This window comes from Natator depressus, chromosome 12 (genome assembly GCF_965152275.1).
Source record: "Natator depressus isolate rNatDep1 chromosome 12, rNatDep2.hap1, whole genome shotgun sequence".
NCBI lineage: Eukaryota > Metazoa > Chordata > Testudines > Cheloniidae > Natator > Natator depressus.
This window is the reverse complement of record NC_134245.1, coordinates 8,415,334-8,434,046: the sequence shown is the minus strand read 5'-3', so window position 1 is coordinate 8,434,046 and position 18,713 is coordinate 8,415,334. Positions and strand designations below refer to the sequence as shown.

Below are 18,713 nucleotides of genomic sequence, written 5' to 3'. Positions count from 1 at the left end.
CTCTCTCCCATTGCACGAAAGCATATTAAAATCAGGGTTTCTCCAAGAAGTTTGAGACCCCCTCCCCACTAGGGGTCATGAAATGTGAGGTTCCATTTCTGCTTCTGGTTCTATGCTTTCATATTTATGTGGCAAACCCATGTGGAGAGGCCATGTGGTCTAGTGGCTAGCGCAAGAGACTGGGCACTGGCTGGCCTGGGTTCTGCACCCAGCTCAGCTATGGGCTTGTTTGAGTGTGAGCAAGTCACGTCATAGCTCTGTGCCTCAGTTTCCCCATTTGTTGAATCGGGGATTTCTTGAACTCACAGGAGGGGGTTTGAAACTTCACTAACTGCTGCTGAGATGGTCCAAGGAAAGGTGCTATTGAGATAACTCAGCAAGTTCAGAGATGCCAGGTGGTTTTAGTCAGACAATCGCTGGGACTCCTCTTTAGTCACCGCGACGGGGGATTGGGTGAGCTTCTTCCCAGGCAGCCACGTGGACAGGAAATAGCCCTCTCTGAGGCCTTGCTCGTGCTAGGAGAATCCTGCTAGTTCTCACTGGGGTGTTTGTATATTTTAAATAGCTCCCGTAGCACAGACCCAAAGTCATCTCTTTCGCAGCCAGCAGCAAACACTGTGGACATGAAATAAAGCCCCCCCCCCCCCCCCCGCGGCTGTGGCTGGGATCCCAGGACTCTCTTTCTCTTTATCTCTCACCTTGACACAAAAACTGCAAGGCAGTGCCAGGGACTTCCCAGCGTGGTCAGAAACAATGTTCAGGGTACCAGCCTAAACAGCAGTGGGCTGGTTTCAACCTCCGATTACCTCCCCCTCCCTGCGGCTGGCCAACCCCACTCTGCAAGCACACCAAGCTCTGCCACTTCCTGCTGCTCGGGGCGGGCTCGCCCCGCTGGCGGGCCAGGCGGTAGGGGCACTGCTGGGTTTGGCTGGGCTAGCTCCAGCAAAGGTAACGGGGCTGTGCCTACATAAACCGCATTCACATTGCTTGCGTTGCAGTGTAGACGTAACCTTAGGTGGAGCAGGGTGTAGTTCCCAGCTGAAGGAGACCTCCCTGCACTAGGCCGGATCCAACTAGAGGGTGGCAGTGGGAGGGGCGAGCCCCCCAGCAGGATCCCCTCCCAGACATTAGGTGCCTATAGGTTCACCCACTGCTCATACTGCCCTCGCCTGCTAGCTCCAGCAGAGTGACACAGGTCTGTGTGTCCTGGAGCTGGGGATCCTGCTCCAAGCGTAGCTGGGCCCTTTGTTACCAGATTTGCCCGTTACTTTGGGGTACACTCATTTATTACGGTTACTCTTCTGGGGAGGGTAGGATTCTGTATTTCTATCCATGTCCTGCTTGTGTCACTGGTGTTTTCACACACAGCTCCACTTCTCCCTTCTGCAAGTCCCCTCCAAATGGAGCTATCCTGCAGGACCGAGGTTCCCCAGGGCCGGGTTCCTCCAGCCCCAGAATCAGAGGAACACACACGCACACACATTAACAGAGCGAGTCTGAGCAGACCGGGACAATCAGCACTTCCAAGCTGTCACCCTCATATGCCCCAGGTTCAGCATGTCCCGATCCCCAATTTCACGTTACGATTGTTCTGGTCGTAACCCACTTGATGAGCAAACCCCACAGGATTTTTGGGCGCTACAGGGATCTTTAGCTTAGGTAAGAGGAGCACTGCTGCAGAGCGAATGAGGAAACCAAAATCACAAGAGAGAGTGAGAGAGGGAGGGAAGGAAGCAACCAGCTTAAGCATTCAAGTTATTTATTGCCAGGTAATAACCATAGGGAAACCAACCAAACAAAACAGTTACAATATTAAATCTAGCTTAAATTTGATTACCAAAGTATAACTGATCGCACAAGTCAGGGTTAGAAAGTGATACCTAGAGTAGGAAAAAAAACAGAGAGAGAGACAGTTGGGTTCTCACCACTCCGTGAAGCTTGAACTGGGTGGGGGTCCCGGGTGGTGGGAGTAGCTGAGGGTCCGGAGTGCTGGAGACAGGCAGAGCCCCCAGCATGGTCAGTCAGGAGAAGATGAAGTCCCAATGGAGCTGATGCAGATTTTGGATCCAGGCAACAGAACACTTACTGGAGCGTGGGTAGGGGTTTTTGTAGGGAAACAACGATGGTTCAAGGGAGACATTAGATTTGTTTATGGGTAAACTGATGGCTCAAGGGAGGAAAGCAACGTTGTTTTGTTCAGGCTAGACAATAGGAGCTGATCATTCCTGGCTATGGGCAGTGTTCCTTGGAGGGAGCTCACAATGCAATTAGGCAGCTTCAGTATTTTGGATACCAATTTATTTATTACTAGAACTGGTCTGGTAAGTACTGAGCTGGGTGTGTGCAGGCGTGGGGTCATTAACATCTGGAGCAGAGATTCCCCCATCACGCAGGGCTTCCCTGCTTTTCTGGTGCCAGAGTTCAGTGTGGTTCTTGCCTTGGAATCTCTGTTCTCCATTCTGTATGCTTTTTGTAAGTCTTTCTTCTGATCGGTTTTGGTTCAAGAAGAGGCTGAGGGAGGAGGGAGTGCCCTTCATGAGTCAGACAGGATGGATACTGCAGCTTGGTTCCCCAAGAACACAGAGCTGGCAGGTAACACCTTAGAAACCTACTTTGCAGAGCAGGGTCCCCAATAGCTGGTGTTTCTAAGTGTTCCTGCAGATCACGCCCCCTTTCCCCCTTATGATATCTTCTGAACACCCTGCTGAGTGCTACTCACCATCAATATACTCCGGAGGGGTCCCAGGAGCCATGCCCACAGCCAGCCAAGCGAGGTTTCGGATTCGCTTTAAATGGGTAAAAAATAAGAGGGGTGTGCGCACGCGAGAGGGAGAGACGTGCTCTCCCCTGGGCATACAGGGTTTCACAAACACTGGCTTCGCCCTCCGCTGCCCAGCACGTGGGATGAGTTTCAGTGCCCACAGACGAAGAACCACCTGATAAGCCCTCGGAGCGCGGGGTGCATGGCTCCCTGCACTTTTGGCTTCTCTGCTGCTGACCACTGAGGGGATAATCGGTTTGGCCTCGCACCTGGGGCTCTCACGGGCCTTTCCAACCCTACTGAATTAAACCAGCCAGCCCCTGGAGGCAGGATCTTCCAGGGAACACAGGGGGGTGAAAGGACTAGGTCAGAGTATCTGTGATTCTCTTTGAGCATGACCAGACAGCAAGTGTGAAAAATTGGGACGGTGGGGGGCGGGTAATAGGAGCCTATATAAGAAAAAAAAACACAAAATCAGGATTGTCCCTATAAAATCGGTACATCTGGTCACTCTATTCCCTCTCCTGTGTCAGCCCTGTGCTGGACACACCACTTCAGGGACACTGGCTTCTGCAAAAAGAGCAGATTGTCAAACAAATATTCCAGTGAAAAATTGTCAAACGGCTTTCTTTGACTAAATGGAATTTTTTGCGGGGGGGGGGAATCAATTTTGGTCTAAAACATTTGGGGCTCGCCCCCACATCCCGGGCACGAGGTGCCTGCGGGCACCCGGGAGAGCCCCTCCCGCTGCTCACACTACCCCCGCTCCGGTCCATCTGTGCAGGGCTGTGTGTCCTGAAGCTGGGGATCCTGCTCCCAGCCTAGCTGGACCCTGACAGACACCTACACTGCAGAGAGCAGCGTCTCCACAGACAAGCAAGCCTACGCCGCAAACCAAAACCCAACCGCAGCCCCACGATTTCCCGGCCTCTGCCACCTGCAAAACGCCCCTTCCGGCAGCTTTTGGACACCTGGCCGGGCCGGGGGCGGTTTGCTTTCCAGGGGTCCCAGACCAAATGCCTCTCGCGCCTGGGCACCTTAAGAGTTTGGCCCAGGTCTCCGCCGGGTTGCCTGGGAGGCTGCATGCAGGGTTTCCAACCCCTTTGAGCGCTTGGGCATTTACACCTGCGGAGGGAGTATTAGAATTCGGATTAAGCGAGGGGCCGGGGCGGGCCGGAGCCCGAGCCACGCGCAGCCCTGTCTTTAGCCGCCCTGGCTCGTCCCTCGACGGGGTGGAGCGCGGCCGCGGGGAGCCCCCGGTTCTCCCCCGGGCTCGCCTGCCCGGGCTGCGGCCCGCGGGCAGAGGGGGTGCCCGGCGTGCCGGGGCAGCGGGCGGCGGCCGGATCACATGGTTTCTTGGAAGCGGCACCCGGGCAGTTGTTTTCACTTTCGAAGGGGGCGGCGGCTCCCAGGTGGGGTGGCGGGGCGCGGGGCGGCGGCCCATGAGCACGGAGCGGGGAGCCCGGAGGAAGGGGCGCCCCACGGCGCGGGGTGAGTGTCTCCCCCCAGCCGGTGCCGGGTCTGGTGCAGATCTGGGCACGAGCGGGCCCAAGGCCGCCTTTGCTGCCCCCCATCCCACCCTGCTCCGGGCTGGGACCCCTTCCCCGCCGCCCTGCAACCCAGGGGGGCCCTGGCCCCTGCCCTGCCCCGGGGGATGGAGCTGAGGCTAGCCAGTGGGTGTAATACACCCCATCGGGGACTTTCTCCGCCCCCGCTCCGTCTCTGGGGGGCCGCCGGAGCCCCCTGGCACAGAGGGTGCCTTCGAGGCGCCCTTCTCCGCATCAGCACACGGAGGTGGGCCGGCTCCCCGCGGGTGGGGCATGAAATCTGCCCGCAGACGGATGCTGAAGAGCGATTCCTTGCAGGGAGGGGCTCCCCTCTGCAGAATACAGCCTTTAGTTCAGAGCCTGGTTTATGGGATTTCTGAGGTTGGATGGTCCTAGGGTAGGACAGTGGGCGAGGGCCACTGTCACCGGGTGCTTAGCCCATACAGAGCCTTTCCTTGAAACAGCTGGGTGAAAATCGTGCCAGCCTAATTTTCTGTTCCCTGAAGCTTTCAGTGGCTAAATCGGTCAGTGTTGCAGCTAGCAAAATACTCCTCCGGGTCCCTGTTATTTTTTTCCAGCCGCTCTTTCAAGCTCTCTCCCCCTAGATCTTACTGTATTTTAAATGTAAACATTTACCCTGACTGGTTAAAAGTGAATGGTTGAAATAGTCGAGGACCGTTGATTTGAAATGCCTGTTGCTTATTAACCTGGAGGCGTTTTTACATCAATCCCGGATGTCTTTCTAAAAGATTCAGCCACAAGTTACTGGGCTGAGTATTGTTCATTTGCATAGTAGAAAAGAATAAGTCCTTCCACCCAGTAACTTGAAATTCTGTGTTCTGCAGGAGACCACACTAAATGATCAAAATAGCCCTCTCTGGCCTTAACATCTGTGAATGTACTTAATAAACTGGAACCTGGTTAGCTTTCAGATCTGACTTTTTTCTCTCTCTTATGGCTCCATTTGTTTGATAAAAGGAGCATTTGCAAATTTATCAGACCACCCAAATATAATTCAGAGAGATTGGGGGTTTAGAGTTCCTGTCCCATGATTATAGAACCGGCTCCCTCTAGATAGTCAGAAAGGTAGACTTTTTCCCCTTTAGATTTGTATTTATTTATTTTATTGTCAGTATAGAAGCATAAAGACAACTGCCCCAGACTCTGTGCGGCCAATGGAGGTAACACCAGGAGCAAAGCCGTGACCTTTTTTCTGCACAGAATCAGCCAGTCAACAAAAGACCCCAAAACTTAGCTACCACCCACATTCAAACCCTGTATCTGTCAGGTCTGCCCAGCTAGATGGGGTGTGCTTGAAAGGTCAGAAAACAAGGGCGATTTCTGGTGGGGTGAGGGCAGAGGTGAGGGAGGGGGGAGAATTTATTCTGAAGTAGAGGGGCTCTCACAGGGACTGCTTTGCTTGCAATTCCCTCTGCTATGAACAAGTGAGCTCCAGCTGTGTTCACACTACCCTAAGGGCAGAGTCTGCATTGACCATATTAGAGAATTCTCTCTCTGTTTTCCCCGCCGTGCCCTCTAATCCTGTTCTGAGAAAGCCCGGACAACACTGGGGTAAAAACGCCAGCACCGTGTCTACACCAGTGCTCCCAGTTTTTGCTAACCCCGGAGAAGCTGCTAGCACAATGGTGAGAGATTTGCTTCCCAGATTCCCGCAGACAAGATACAGGCATAAGTATTTCTTCCTGAAACACGAGGATCAGCAGCTCTTGTCCTTTTATCCCAGCTTGGAGTTGTAGCTGCTGAACCTAATTATTATCTGATTATGTTATGTGGTTTCCACCATGTGCTAGTGTGGCCAAGTCGATAAAGCACCAGTGTGGGAACCAGGAGACCTGGTTCTATTCTCAGCGCTGTCACTGGCCTGCTGGGTGACCTTAGGCAAGTCACTTCCCTGCTCCATGTCTCAGTTTCCCCATCTGTAAAATACAGATAATGATACTGGCCTTTGAGATCTACTGGGGAAAATCCTAGGTATTATTAATACATATTGGGCTGGATCTTCGCTGGGTATCAGTCAGCATAGCTTCATTGGATTTAATCAGCACCAGAGGATCTGGCCTGCCATATCTGTGTGTCGGTGAAAGAATAGTAATATCTGATCTCCTTTTGGACCTTTAGCAAGCTGTTTGTCTGCAGTCATTCTGTGGCTAACTATTACAGAATAACCTCAGGACCCTCCTATCGATGCATGCAAGCCTCTTTGGATTCCTAGAACATTTCACAAATCGCCCGAGTCTCCAACGCGCTCGCCTAATCTCATGCCGTATCCAAAGCGAGAACCCTGAGCTTTTAGAACTTTCCCTTTCAATTCCTTGAGGCTGTGTCCATGCTTGGGAATTTTAGGGGGAGATTCCCATCAGTGCTTTTAGAGCCATGTGTACATTGAGGCTCCCACCCCCATAACCTTCATTATGGCTGAGCTGGGGTTAGCGCCAGTAGAGACTGGCTGGCTGGCTGATTTCCTTGGGGTGAATTCTTTAGGGAGGGATGCCCTTTTTACCTAGTCTCCCATCTGTATGTTTGGAAGGAATTCCTAATGTTTTTAATACAGGAAAGGGCCGTTGCAAGGGGGAATTCCTTATTGTTTTTACTTTCAGTTTTAGTTAGGCTTTGTGCCTTACCAGAGCCGGTAAGGGAGGTGTGGGGGTGTACGTGTGTGGTAGTTTGCAAGTAGTTACCAGGACGTGCAGAGGTCAGAGCTAAAGAGGACACAATTTTGGGACTTTCTTACTTCGGAGTCCTCTGTCCATTTCTGTGGTGGTTTGTGTCTCTTTCTCTCCCTCGGTAAGTACATGTTCTCCGGTGTCTGTGCAGCGTTTAGGCTCATGGTGGCCAGCTTCACGTTTTGGTTTTATGTTTCATGCTGGGGGTGGCAAGCAGCATGAATGCTGGCTTTTTCAACTGATGTTTTGATCGGTTTGCTGCTCAAGCGTTACAAAGGCTGTGATAGAAATCAAAATGTTTCCATTTGACTGAAAAGGTTCCTCTGCCTAGTTCGGAGCCAGGACGTAAATCTTTGGCCCTCACTACCCGTTGGGTTGCATTGTGCATTTATTTTGCAGTGGTGTATATGGAGAAGAGGATTAAAATATCTTGTGTACTTTAAGCTGTAGTCACACATTGTTCCCTTCTTCGTGTACAAATTTCCTCCTATTTACAAGAGTTGACATTCTGGACTAATGACCTTCCATTAGTACCTGCACTATGTTCTGTGGTATTATGGTCCAATCCTGCAAGCTCTTATTTGCATGAGTAGTCCTTGCTTATGTAAGTAGTCCCTGTATATCAAAGGTGAGGAAAGGTCACTCACTTATATTGTAAAATTAATTTAATTGCTCAGCAGTAGAAAACTTAAATAATTGTGTCCCAAAGATTGATAAGGAGAGCCGGCCAAAATTTAAAATTTCCATTCCATGGGAATTCATTCCAAATCGGAACTTAAATAAAAATATCAAAGTTTCCTCAAAAATGAAATTTAAAAAAATCATTTGGGTCAATCAAAACATTTTCCTTGTTGATAGCATTAAAATATTTTGGTCTGATATTTTGTTCCGATGTCTTTTAAAATTGTATGTTACCTCATGATTTATAACATAAAATAAATTCCATAATGAAAAGTAATCTTGAAATGAAACATCAAAGCATTCCTGTCTGATAAGGTCAAAACGTTTTTGATGCTTAGTTTCAAAGTGTTGTTGTTGAAATTGACACATTGCCATGGAAAGTTTCAATTTAGACAAAAAGACATTGGCTGATGGGAAACAATTCCATCGGAAAATTTTTGAGACGCTCTATTGCTAAGGACTATTGGAGAGGCATTGGTGGGTTTATATTTATTTGCTTTTTGGCCAGCATGTTTTCATGACACATTTGATGATTCCCTGTTCTGTTCATTCCCTCTGGGGCACTTGGTATTGTTCCACTGTTGGAAGACAGGATACTGGGCTAGATGGACCTTTGGTCTGACCCACGTGGCCGTTCCTATGTTCTTATTTCAACACAGAACAAAAGTTCATTTCCAAGTTATACACCCTAAAAACTGGATTTAGAATGGGAATGCTGATAGACTCTTAACTACAGCAGCCCTGTGAATGCTGGCATAATGAGTGTGCATAAAAGGTAAGGACTGTTATTAAGAGTTTGCCTACTAAAGTATCAAAGCAGTTAAGAAAGTTGCTAGAGTTTGGGAGGAATGAAAAAGTTCGGTACAGTTGGGGGGACAAATTAACCAATTAAGCTGGTGCATCAAGATGAATTGTGATGGCAAACCCCACTTGGCCTGGTAACAAGACCTTCAGAGATCAGTCAATTTATCTTGAGATTCAAAGTCTTTACAAATAAATGAATGTTACTGATCAATCCTGTTCCCATCAGTGTACTGGGAAGGGAGGGGTGGAGGTTTTGTTCTAAGAGACATTGTGGAGAGGGTGGCGACAAAGGCGACCCCATGCTTGCCGATGGGGAGGGGGGCCGAGTGAGGGCATCCAGCTTCAGCAGTGTTATTGAGCATGCTCAGTCCATGTGAGCATGCTCAGTACAAGCCAAGCAGCAAATGGGGGGGGGGGGCGGGGGGTGATCGGATTGACCCTCTCGGGGGCAATCTGCAGTGGGGAAGGTTTGTGCCTCTCTGGCTTTAGCTTGACAACAGATTTCCTCAGCTGTTTTTCCTCTGGATTCCTGAGGATGGGGCTGCTTCCTTTCTCCCCATATTTTGGTGTTGTGGGGTACGCCTTTAATTATAGAGAGAGTGGTCCTTTCCAAGCCAGAGAATTTGGGCTGCAGTGGTAAGCAATGCTCAGCCACCCAGGTTGCCCTGTAGGGGCAGCAAGGGTCCCTCTCAGCCTGCCCAGCCATCAGCCTTCTTTCACTTTTGAGTTTCTGGTTTGGGTTGTTCCCCCAGCTCCATGTCAAACCCCGGCCTTCGTCCGTGGCTCGCATGGGAACTGGAGGGCAGCAAACGGGGGGACAAGTTGCTGGGTCTTAGGCTACTCAGCTGGGGTCTAATGCAAACTCAGGAACGAGGGTGTAGCCGGTCAGTAATGGCTGGATTGGAAGGTGGTTTTTGCAGAACAGCGCCCCCTTTTGCTCTGTCAGATTATTATTACTGCAGTTGTTTTTTTGTTACAAAAGCACTTCTGATAGTGGGGGAAGAGGCTGGGGGGAAAAGGCTACAAATGCCTGATACTGGCTAGAAGGAGACGACTCTTTGAGCTCAAGAAAGCAAAAAACAACTCCGAGAAATGGATCCTGTCACCTGACCGTGTCTCACACTATTGGTAGCTCATGGCAACCTAAAACTGACAGATGCTATTTTGCTGTTTTGGTTCATTTCTACACACAAACACGCACTCACATATGCAGAGTCAAATACATCCGTGCTGGAACTCCCTTGATTTCAGGGTCAGTTTGGCTTGTTTTGTTTTGTGTGCGGGGGAGTTAAGGTCTGTGTATTTTCACTTTCGTTTGACTCCAAACTACATCAACAGTTCTCATCTAGAGCTTAACACTCCTGACGCTTGTACGCCTCTAAACTTTGTATCAGTGAGTTAATAGTAATGCTTTACCCTGCGTTTCCACCTGTTGAAATCAGAATCTGATTGTGCCAAAAAATGCAGATCATCTGTGAAATAGAGGCAGTGTTGTAAGGCTGATCCCTAAGCTCCCTGACGTTGAGGGGTGCCGTTCCATTGATTTCAATGAGTTTTGGATCAGGCACTTAGTCTATACCATGATCCGCAAATTCACTCACGTCTTCTCCCATCATCTTTATGCTCCCAGAATTACACAGAACAAATTCTGCAATGGAATATTCCCTGGCTTGCACAAAATGCACACTCAGGCTGTTGCTGGGACTCATCCAGTCTCATCTTTTTAGTTGGCAAGTGAAATGACCGATGGTGAAAGATGTTAGATGAGCAGCCTAGGAGACCAATCCAAAGTATAGGGAGCCTACCTGGGGAAGTCTCAGATCCTACAGAGATGGCGGCCAATATTAAGCCCTAAAATAGATTAAATAATGTTAGTGAAGGGTATCAGAGTAACAGTACAAGTTTCCCCACTCTGAGCCACCATCAGTATGTTTCAGCCCTGGGCTTGGAGGGACGCACCCGCCCCCAATAGGGGATAGAAGGTAATTCAGTTTCCATGGCCTCTTCCTTTCTTAGCCTCCCTGCCAAAATAACCCACAAGTCAGTTGTGGTGGGCTGGTGGCTTTACTAGAGCTTCGCAGTTCTGTAGCACTGCCCCTCTGAAAGCACCATCCAGGCATGAACTAGGCCTCAGAGCACCTCGGCTGCTGTGATCTCCATGTGGGAACGGAGGTACAAAAAGACAAAGTGTCTTGCGGAAGGTCACACAGTGACAGAGCTGAAAATAGAATCCAGTGCTGCCCTCTTCTAATCTCGAGATAAAATTGTCTCACACACACTGACATGAAACCCGATGTGTAAGGAGCTAGACTGAGTCTACCAACTCATTTCTCCCAGCCCAGTCCTCACAGGGCAAAACACTTTGGTCACCACTCACGTGGGCAGGATTTGAACTGTTCACCTGGAGATGAAAGGCCCTGTAGCCCAGTACTAGTCCCAGTCCCCTGCTGCTCTCCTAGACAGAGCTCCTAAATCTGAAACGCTGGTAATTGCATATGTCATTTTGTATTTGTTCGTGCGTTTTTATATCCTGCTCTGTTAACAGTCCGCTTCTTTCCCCGTAGGAGGCTGCACAGGACAAATCATCCACTTACATGCACAAAACATGCATCCAAGAACCGATATCTATTGAAAGTGTGATGTCTACGGGGGCCGGTAATTCTACAGGAAATGGAGGAGAATCCACAGTTACATTTGAAAATGTAAATGTCTAGCAAGAAAGTGACCGTCTCAGGATGCAGGTAGGAGATCTTCAATTGGGTAGGGCAGAAAAGATTGTGAGAGTAGAACATGGACATGGCAGGTTTTGTGTTGCCAAATGGGCCATGAACGTGTCACAATTCCCACTGAAGTCAATGGCGCGTGGCTAAAAGTGGCTGCATCAGTCCCCCAGATAGGCAAATATAACCCCACTCCTGGAGTCCAGAGCCTCCCAGCCGCTCTGTTTTATGACACTGTGTGATCTATGATCCAACTTGCCCTATCAGTGAAGTTATTGATGATGAAGTTGTACATGACTCTGCTTCTGTTATTTATTTCTAGCTCAGTAGCCCCCGAGTCCCCCAAAACGAGGATTGGCTTGCCATTGTGCTAGGCATTGTACAAACACACACTCCAAAAAGAGTCCCTGCCCCAAAGAGCTCCTAGTCTAGGGTTCTGACAATAATACAGCAGGTGAATGAAACAGACAATTGGCTGGGGATGGATGGGCAAGGGAACAATAGAGATGGGGTTTTGTATAAGCAGCCTAACCAAACAGTAGGCAGTAGTGATTTGGAAGTCTTAGGGTGAAGGCAGGTTTCCATTATTCCCAATTCCACTGCTAACCTATCCGGTTTCTTCCCTCCAGCCCAAGATGGAGGATATAGATCTCCAGAGGGCCATAGCAAACGCTCAGCCACAGCTGGTGGAGTCCCTGAGTCATACCCCTGAGTGGCTGCTTATGAAAGCCAAATGTTTCCTCCCTCACATGGACCTGAGCCACGTGGATGGAATCACTGACCGCAAAAAGAAGGTCTTGTTGCTCCTTGACACACTTGAGAATGCAGGGCCAGTCATTTGGAAGCAGTTTATCCAGTGCGTCTGCATGGAAGGCAACCTCCCCATGGACCTGGAGATACAACTCATGAGTGCGTCAGGAGAAGGTAAAGGAGAAAGAGCTGGGGGGTTGATCAGCAGCAATTCACACTGAAACACAGTCCCCACTGGCTTCTTCCCAAACAAGAAGCCAGAACCTTGATCCCTAGCACCACCACTCTTAGTCGTAGAGCTGATGGGCAAACTTTGTCCCTGGTGCAGCCCAGTGGCTTCGACAGAGCAATGGCAGGAGTGAATTTTGCATTATGGGAGTGGATGTTTTAGGATGGAAATACAGTAAATGGATCAGTTTGGACCGTGTCCACTTTGCTCGTTCTGGCCCTGATCCTGCAAGATACTGAGTGCTCTCAATTCCTGTTGACCTAACTGGGAGTTGAGGGTGTGCAATACCTTCCAAGATCAGGACCTGTCTCTGAATGATCAGAACATCCAGTTCCCAAACTGGAAATGTGCACAGAGGCAAAATCGCTTTGGAAGGACTCAGGGCATTGACTAGTCCAAATTGGGACTGTGGTATGACAATGTGTTCTGCCCCATAAGGATCCTGACAGCTTTGGTGAGAGGACAAAGAGTGATTATAATGTATACATCAGTCATTTTATTTCACATGCATAATTATATTAATATTGTTGTTTAAATCATTATAATTGAATGTCCCACCCGCTGGAACAATTTATCCCACAATCTTTATGCCTTTATAGCCCTCCAGAAGTTGTGAGGTGGTTTTCTCCCTTTGCAAACATCAAAAGAAATGTCTTCCCAGTCTGATCCATACAGCGGAATACGGGAGGTGGCTTTGCTCCACGTACGCTGTCGTCATTGACAATGAATTCCACCACACAGAGTGTTACAGACACCAAACTCTTATTTAATAGTTCCTGACACATTGGGTGAAATCTTGAGCCCCATCGACTTCAGTAGATCGAGGATTTCACCGAGGGTATCTTCTCTATTTAGCAGTTGGATATCCTCAGCCCTCAGCTTCCTGCTTAGCAGGAGGTTATGCAAATAACTGACAGCTCATCTAAGCAGACTGGTCATGCAGGCAGTCTTGTTATTGCACATTAACCCTGTTTGCCTCCATGAATAGCCAAGTGCACCAGGAGCAACCCACACAGGAAAGGAAAGGGGAACAAGGTTAAATCCAGCCACAAGCTAAAAAGAACTGTCCTGTACTTTCTTTGATCCAGAGTTCAAGCTAAAACAAGGTTTAGCCTCAGAGTTCAGTGGGGGTGTTTTTTTAAAGTTTCTTAGGTTGTAAAATCTCTAGATCAGGAGTTGTGGCTTCATGTGTTTATTTCACATAGGGTGGCCAGATGTCCCGATTTTATAGGGACAGTCCCGATATTCAGGGGTTTGTCTTATATAGGCACCTATGACCTGCCATCCTCCGTCCCCATTTTTCACACTTGCTGTTTGGTCACCCTAACTTCACAGTGTCTAATACAATTATTGTGATGGGCGCCTCTGAGTGCTACTGTAATACAAATATTAAGTAATCATTTAAAATAGTCATTGTTCATGGTTTTTGGTACCAGGCAAGTACAACGCAGGGACCTTCTACATGCATCTCTCTGCTTCCTGCTTTCAGCTGGGCCCTGAAAATGGAAATACCATACTACTGAACTGATCTCATTGTACTTCCAGCTTGAGCAGAAATAACAAATGCTGGAAATGACAGGAGAAAGAGTCTGTTCTTGGGAGTTTAATGTTTTTTAGACCAAAGATTCTCTGATAAATGCTGAGCTTTATCCAGACCTAAGCTCCAGACCTTTGGAGGTTCACTCATCACTAATGATACAGTGATCAACATTTACCCTGAACTGGGTCTGTGATTCTGCAGAAGTTTCCCCAGCTCCTCTCCTTGCCACAGAACTTTGCTCCAGAGTCTTTTTCATTTCAAAAGGAAAATGTTTTGTTGTTCTGGTTGTGAAGAGAAACTGCCAAACGGAAGCCATGTACAAACCAGTGTAGTGACGTCTGTCTGAATCTGCAGGCAGCCTAAAGCAACAGCTGTGAAATAAAACACCTGTTTATTTCTTTGGGGTGTTTACTCTGGTACCTAATAAGTTCTTTTATTGTTAACTATTTAGCTTAGCAGTTGTGCTTATCTCACAAGCCAAAAACATTTCCCACACATTCCTGGATAACAAAAACCTGAACTATTCTCCACCAGCTGCTGAAACTTCTGCCTTTTCCTTGACAGCTATGATGCATTAATCATTAATATATCATCAATACAAAAATCCATGGCAAACTGAAAATTGAGCATCAGCCAGGAATCTCCAGGCTTCCACTCTGGAGTGGTGCTGAAACCAGGTGATGCAGGAGTAATCAGGTTACCTAACAAATGAGAGTGTGGGTCAAATTTAGGCTGAGGCAGGTCTAGTACTGCAAATATTGTGAGTCCCATCAGAGCAAACTGCATTGTGTAAAAGTTGAAGCTTCACACCTCTCTGGGAACAAAAGATTAACTGTGAGTCAGGGCACATATGAGGTGGGACACAGTGCCCCATGCCTGTTTGCAACACAGCAGACTATCAGACACTAGTCAGACATTGTACCGGGGTTTCCTTTGCAGCACTGTGTGTGTGTTTGCATGTTGCATACCTTTGGTTTTGTCAGGCTGGTAATGCCACAAACAGGTGAGCCTAACCCATTTGGAGCACATTATAGGGAGGCACTGGCAATATCCTAATTTTATTTTAAATTAATAATTGTAGGTAATTTAAACCAGGAACAAGAAGCCTTTGCAGAAGCAAGTACTCAGTCTCCTTCTCAACCTACAGGTAAGCCTGGTATCTATGGCATGAATGCAAGGGGATAACATTCTAGGAGCTTCCCAGCTCTCTGAGAGGTAGCTGTCTTGGGGGTAGGGTTGCCAATTTTGGTAGGACGTGTTCCTGGAGGTTTCATCACATGACATAATCTTTAATTCCTGGAGACTCCAGGACAACCCTGGAGGGTGGGAACCCCTACTTGGGGGTGGAGCCAAAGACCAGGACATTGCAATAGTCGGAACCACCATAGAGTAGGCCACAAACTGAGCCCAGACAGAAACGCCCTGTGAGGGAACCCGCTTGTACCATGTTCTCTCATTCTCTACACGTCGCAGCTATTTGCCAAGGTTTTGATTTCCCTCTTCGTGTTTCAGAAAAACCCAATAAGCCCTGAATTCACCAATGGTCTACTGATTTGTTCTTCCAGTCTAGAGAAGCTCCTAGCCCCAGTGCATTATAACATGACCCCCTTTGGCTAATTCACTGCATTTGAATGACTGGCCTCACTGAGGGTTAGTTTGAGGAAACTCATTTGGTTTTATGCTGATTTAGTGACCCTTAATGCTTGGCTCCTGGTTTCCTGACTACGGATTGTGGTCCAAAGGTCAGTGCGAGGCCTTTAATCCAACGTATCAGGAAAGGCTCAGACTCAAATTTGCAGATGATACTAAACTGGGAGGAGTGGTAGATACGCTGGAGGGGAGGGATAGGATACAGAAGGACCTAGACAAATTGGAGGATTGGGCCAAAAGAAATCTGATGAGGTTCAATAAGGATAAGTGCAGGGTCCTGCACTTAGGATGGAAGAATCCAATGCACCGCTACAGACTAGGGACCGAATGGCTAGGCAGCAGTTCTGCGGAAAAGGACCTAGGGGTGACAGTGGACGAGAAGCTGGATATGAGTCAGCAGTGTGCCCTTGTTGCCAAGAAGGCCAATGGCATTTTGGGATGTATAAGTAGGGGCATAGCCAGCAGATCGAGGGATGTGATCGTTCCCCTCTATTCGACACTGGTGAGGCCTCATCTGGAGTACTGTGTCCAGTTTTGGGCCCCACACTACAAGAAGGATGTGGATAAATTGGAGAGAGTCCAGCGAAGGGCAACAAAAATGATTAGGGGTCTAGAGCACATGACTTATGAGGAGAGGCTGAGGGAGCTGGGATTGTTTAGTCTGCAGAAGAGAAGAATGAGGGGGGATTTGATAGCTGCTTTCAACTACCTGAAAGGGGGTTCCAAAGAGGATGGCTCTAGACTGTTCTCAATGGTAGCAGATGACAGAACGAGGAGTAATGGTCTCAAGTTGCAATGGGGGAGGTTTAGATTGGATATTAGGAAAAACTTTTTCACTAAGAGGGTGGTGAGACACTGGAATGCGTTACCTAGGGAGGTGGTAGAATCTCCTTCCTTAGAGGTTTTTAAGGTCAGGCTTGACAAAGCCCTGGCTGGGATGATTTAACTGGGAATTGGTCCTGCTTCAAGCAGGGGGTTGGACTAGATGACCTTCTGGGGTCCCTTCCAACCCTGATATTCTATGATTCTATGATTCTATGATTCCTCCACACACCCCAGTTACACATGACCCCCACCATGCGGTTCGTGGAAGTCATGTAACGGCCATCCGCGTGCCAAGCCTTGTGTATTATTAGATGGCTGTTACACCGCTAAAGAAACTCAGTGGGCGCCTCTCATTCGAATGGTGTTTGGTTTCTAAAAATCAAACCACTGGCACACCTCCCCGCCCACCCGCCTGAAGAGAATTACAGCAGATGGAGAAAGGCTGTGGTAAGTATTGCCACAGCACGATCACTTCCTGAGCTGGGAGGCAACTGTCCCCCAAGCCAGCAGCGACAGAAGAAGCTTGCTGGGTGTTGGTTAGCTTTTATATAGAAAGCTCTCACCTTCCTGCTGCATCCGCCCCAAAGGTGTAGGTAAGTAGAAATAACAATGCTGAAACGAACCCTTTGTTATTCTGTGCTCTGCAACGTGAAAAAATCTGCAGACAGAGCACGTAGAGCTGAATTTTTGAAACCTGGGGTGTCAGTGAGTGTCTGAGAACAGTGCAAGCTGATGGCTGTGCAGGGCTCTGTGCTTGGGCAGGGACAGGCTGAAAGTCAGTGGCCAAGTGTGATTTTGCATGGTAGAGAAATAATTGAGCAGAAGGCCGCCATGCTCTCCATTTGCCTAGGAAGTTCCCATTAGTGTGTTAAGTGCTGAGGAGAGTGGTGAGGGCTGCTAACTTGTTACAGCTACTCCGTGCTCCTGTGCTCGGCGCTCCGATGCCAGCTGCACTGGCAGTTAATGCCGCTTACCCCTTCAGGAGACCTCAGTGTTATTTGTCAAGAAAGACCACTGGCTGTGTTCGGTGGTGAAGGCACTTGGCCAGGTTTATTGTCAGCAAAGCACAGGCCTAGTGCCTTGGCTCAATGGTTACATGTACACTCACACATGTGTGCCCGCAACAATGGTACCGGGCTAATCGGCACACCAGGATGCTGTCCCCTAGGCAGGACGGCAATGCCCCCCATAGGACTTCTCCTTTCATACATGGATACAAACAAGTTACGTATTACACTCCGGATGTTAGTTACCACCCTTGTACCTGCTAGTTAGAACATCCTCATCCATTATCCTGTCATCCCCTCCTTATCTTACGAGGGGTCGATGTGTTCTTGTACCATCCCTTAAGAATGTGTTTACATAGTTACTTGAGAGATCCGTGTGTTTTTGTCCAGTCAGGAATGTGCTGACTTGGTTCGCTGACACCTGGCGCATTGCTGTTCTGCCAAAGCCAGGCCTACTCCCGGTTCAGAGCCTTTGGTTCATACAGTGACTCCTGCTTTGGGCTCCAGCCAGGCGTACATAGGTCTGTGAATTTAGAGACTAGCTAAGGTTTGGTCTACACTTATGTAACCCTTCTGCCCGTCAGAGTTGGCAGCAACAAGGGCCGGGTTCAATATCTAGGGGATCCATTCCAATAACACAATGCAAACCGGCTCAAGCCCCCACCCAGTGACCTGGGACAAATATATACCACCCCCGCTGGGCGCCTCCAAGAGGCAATACTTCCCCTCTCGCAAGCACATAGTCTGAGTGTAGCAAAAAGCCTTTTAATAACAGAGAGAAACAATGTGGCATTATGTTGGGGAAACACCACCAACAGGATTCATAACACAACCCATGAGCAAAAAAACCCACCCCAAGCAAATTGGGGCATGCCCCTTTCCCTTTGGTTCTTGAGTCCAGCAACCCCAAATCACCCAAAGTCCCAAAAGTCCAATGACCCAAAAGTCTCTGTCCCTGGTCAGGGCAGCCCCAGAGTTCAAAAGTTTATCTGCGGACCTTTACCTCCCAACCTGGGTGGAGATGGGACGGGGGTAAGAGGCACCTTACATGATCTGAAGCTGACCGCCCCACAGCTCCATAGGCCTTCGCTCCGCTCCGCTCCCCCAGCCGCCCCATGAACTCCTTCGCTCAGCTCCGCTCAGCTCCGCTCCGCTCCACCAGCCACCCCACGAACTCCTTCGCTCCCCTCCGCGGCCCGCCAGCAGCTCCCGCCGTCCCACAAACTACTCCACAATATATCTTCAGGCTCCCCCACTACTTAACACCACGCGCAGTGATTTCAGCTCTTAGTCAGTTCAGCTCTTTGGTGAATTCAGCTTGTAGTAGGAGAGCCTCAGTGCTGGTGCACCATTGGTCCAAAGTGAGCTCAGCAGCCTGTAACTAGACTTCTAATGAAATCAAAATTAGCTCTGATATTCCACACTGGAGAGAAGAGGAAGTGCAATTGGCATGTAAGGCCCTCACCAAGGGGCCCATGCCACCAAGTATTAATACTTGTCCCCAGCCTCTCTCAA

General features: G+C 48.8%; 1 protein-coding gene across 1 annotated transcript in view; it reads left to right on the top strand.

Moving 5' to 3' along the window:
• Positions 1-11,149: 11,149 nt before the first annotated feature.
• Positions 11,150-18,713, top strand: part of NLRC5 (NLR family CARD domain containing 5) — a 76,629-nt gene continuing 69,065 nt past the window's right edge. Inside the window, exons 1-3 of the mRNA XM_074969081.1 lie at positions 11,150-11,218; positions 11,827-12,121; positions 14,798-14,863. Of these exons, the coding sequence (XP_074825182.1) occupies positions 11,213-11,218; positions 11,827-12,121; positions 14,798-14,863 (367 nt within the window). The 5' untranslated portion in view covers positions 11,150-11,212. The remainder of the gene's footprint in view (positions 11,219-11,826; positions 12,122-14,797; positions 14,864-18,713) is intronic.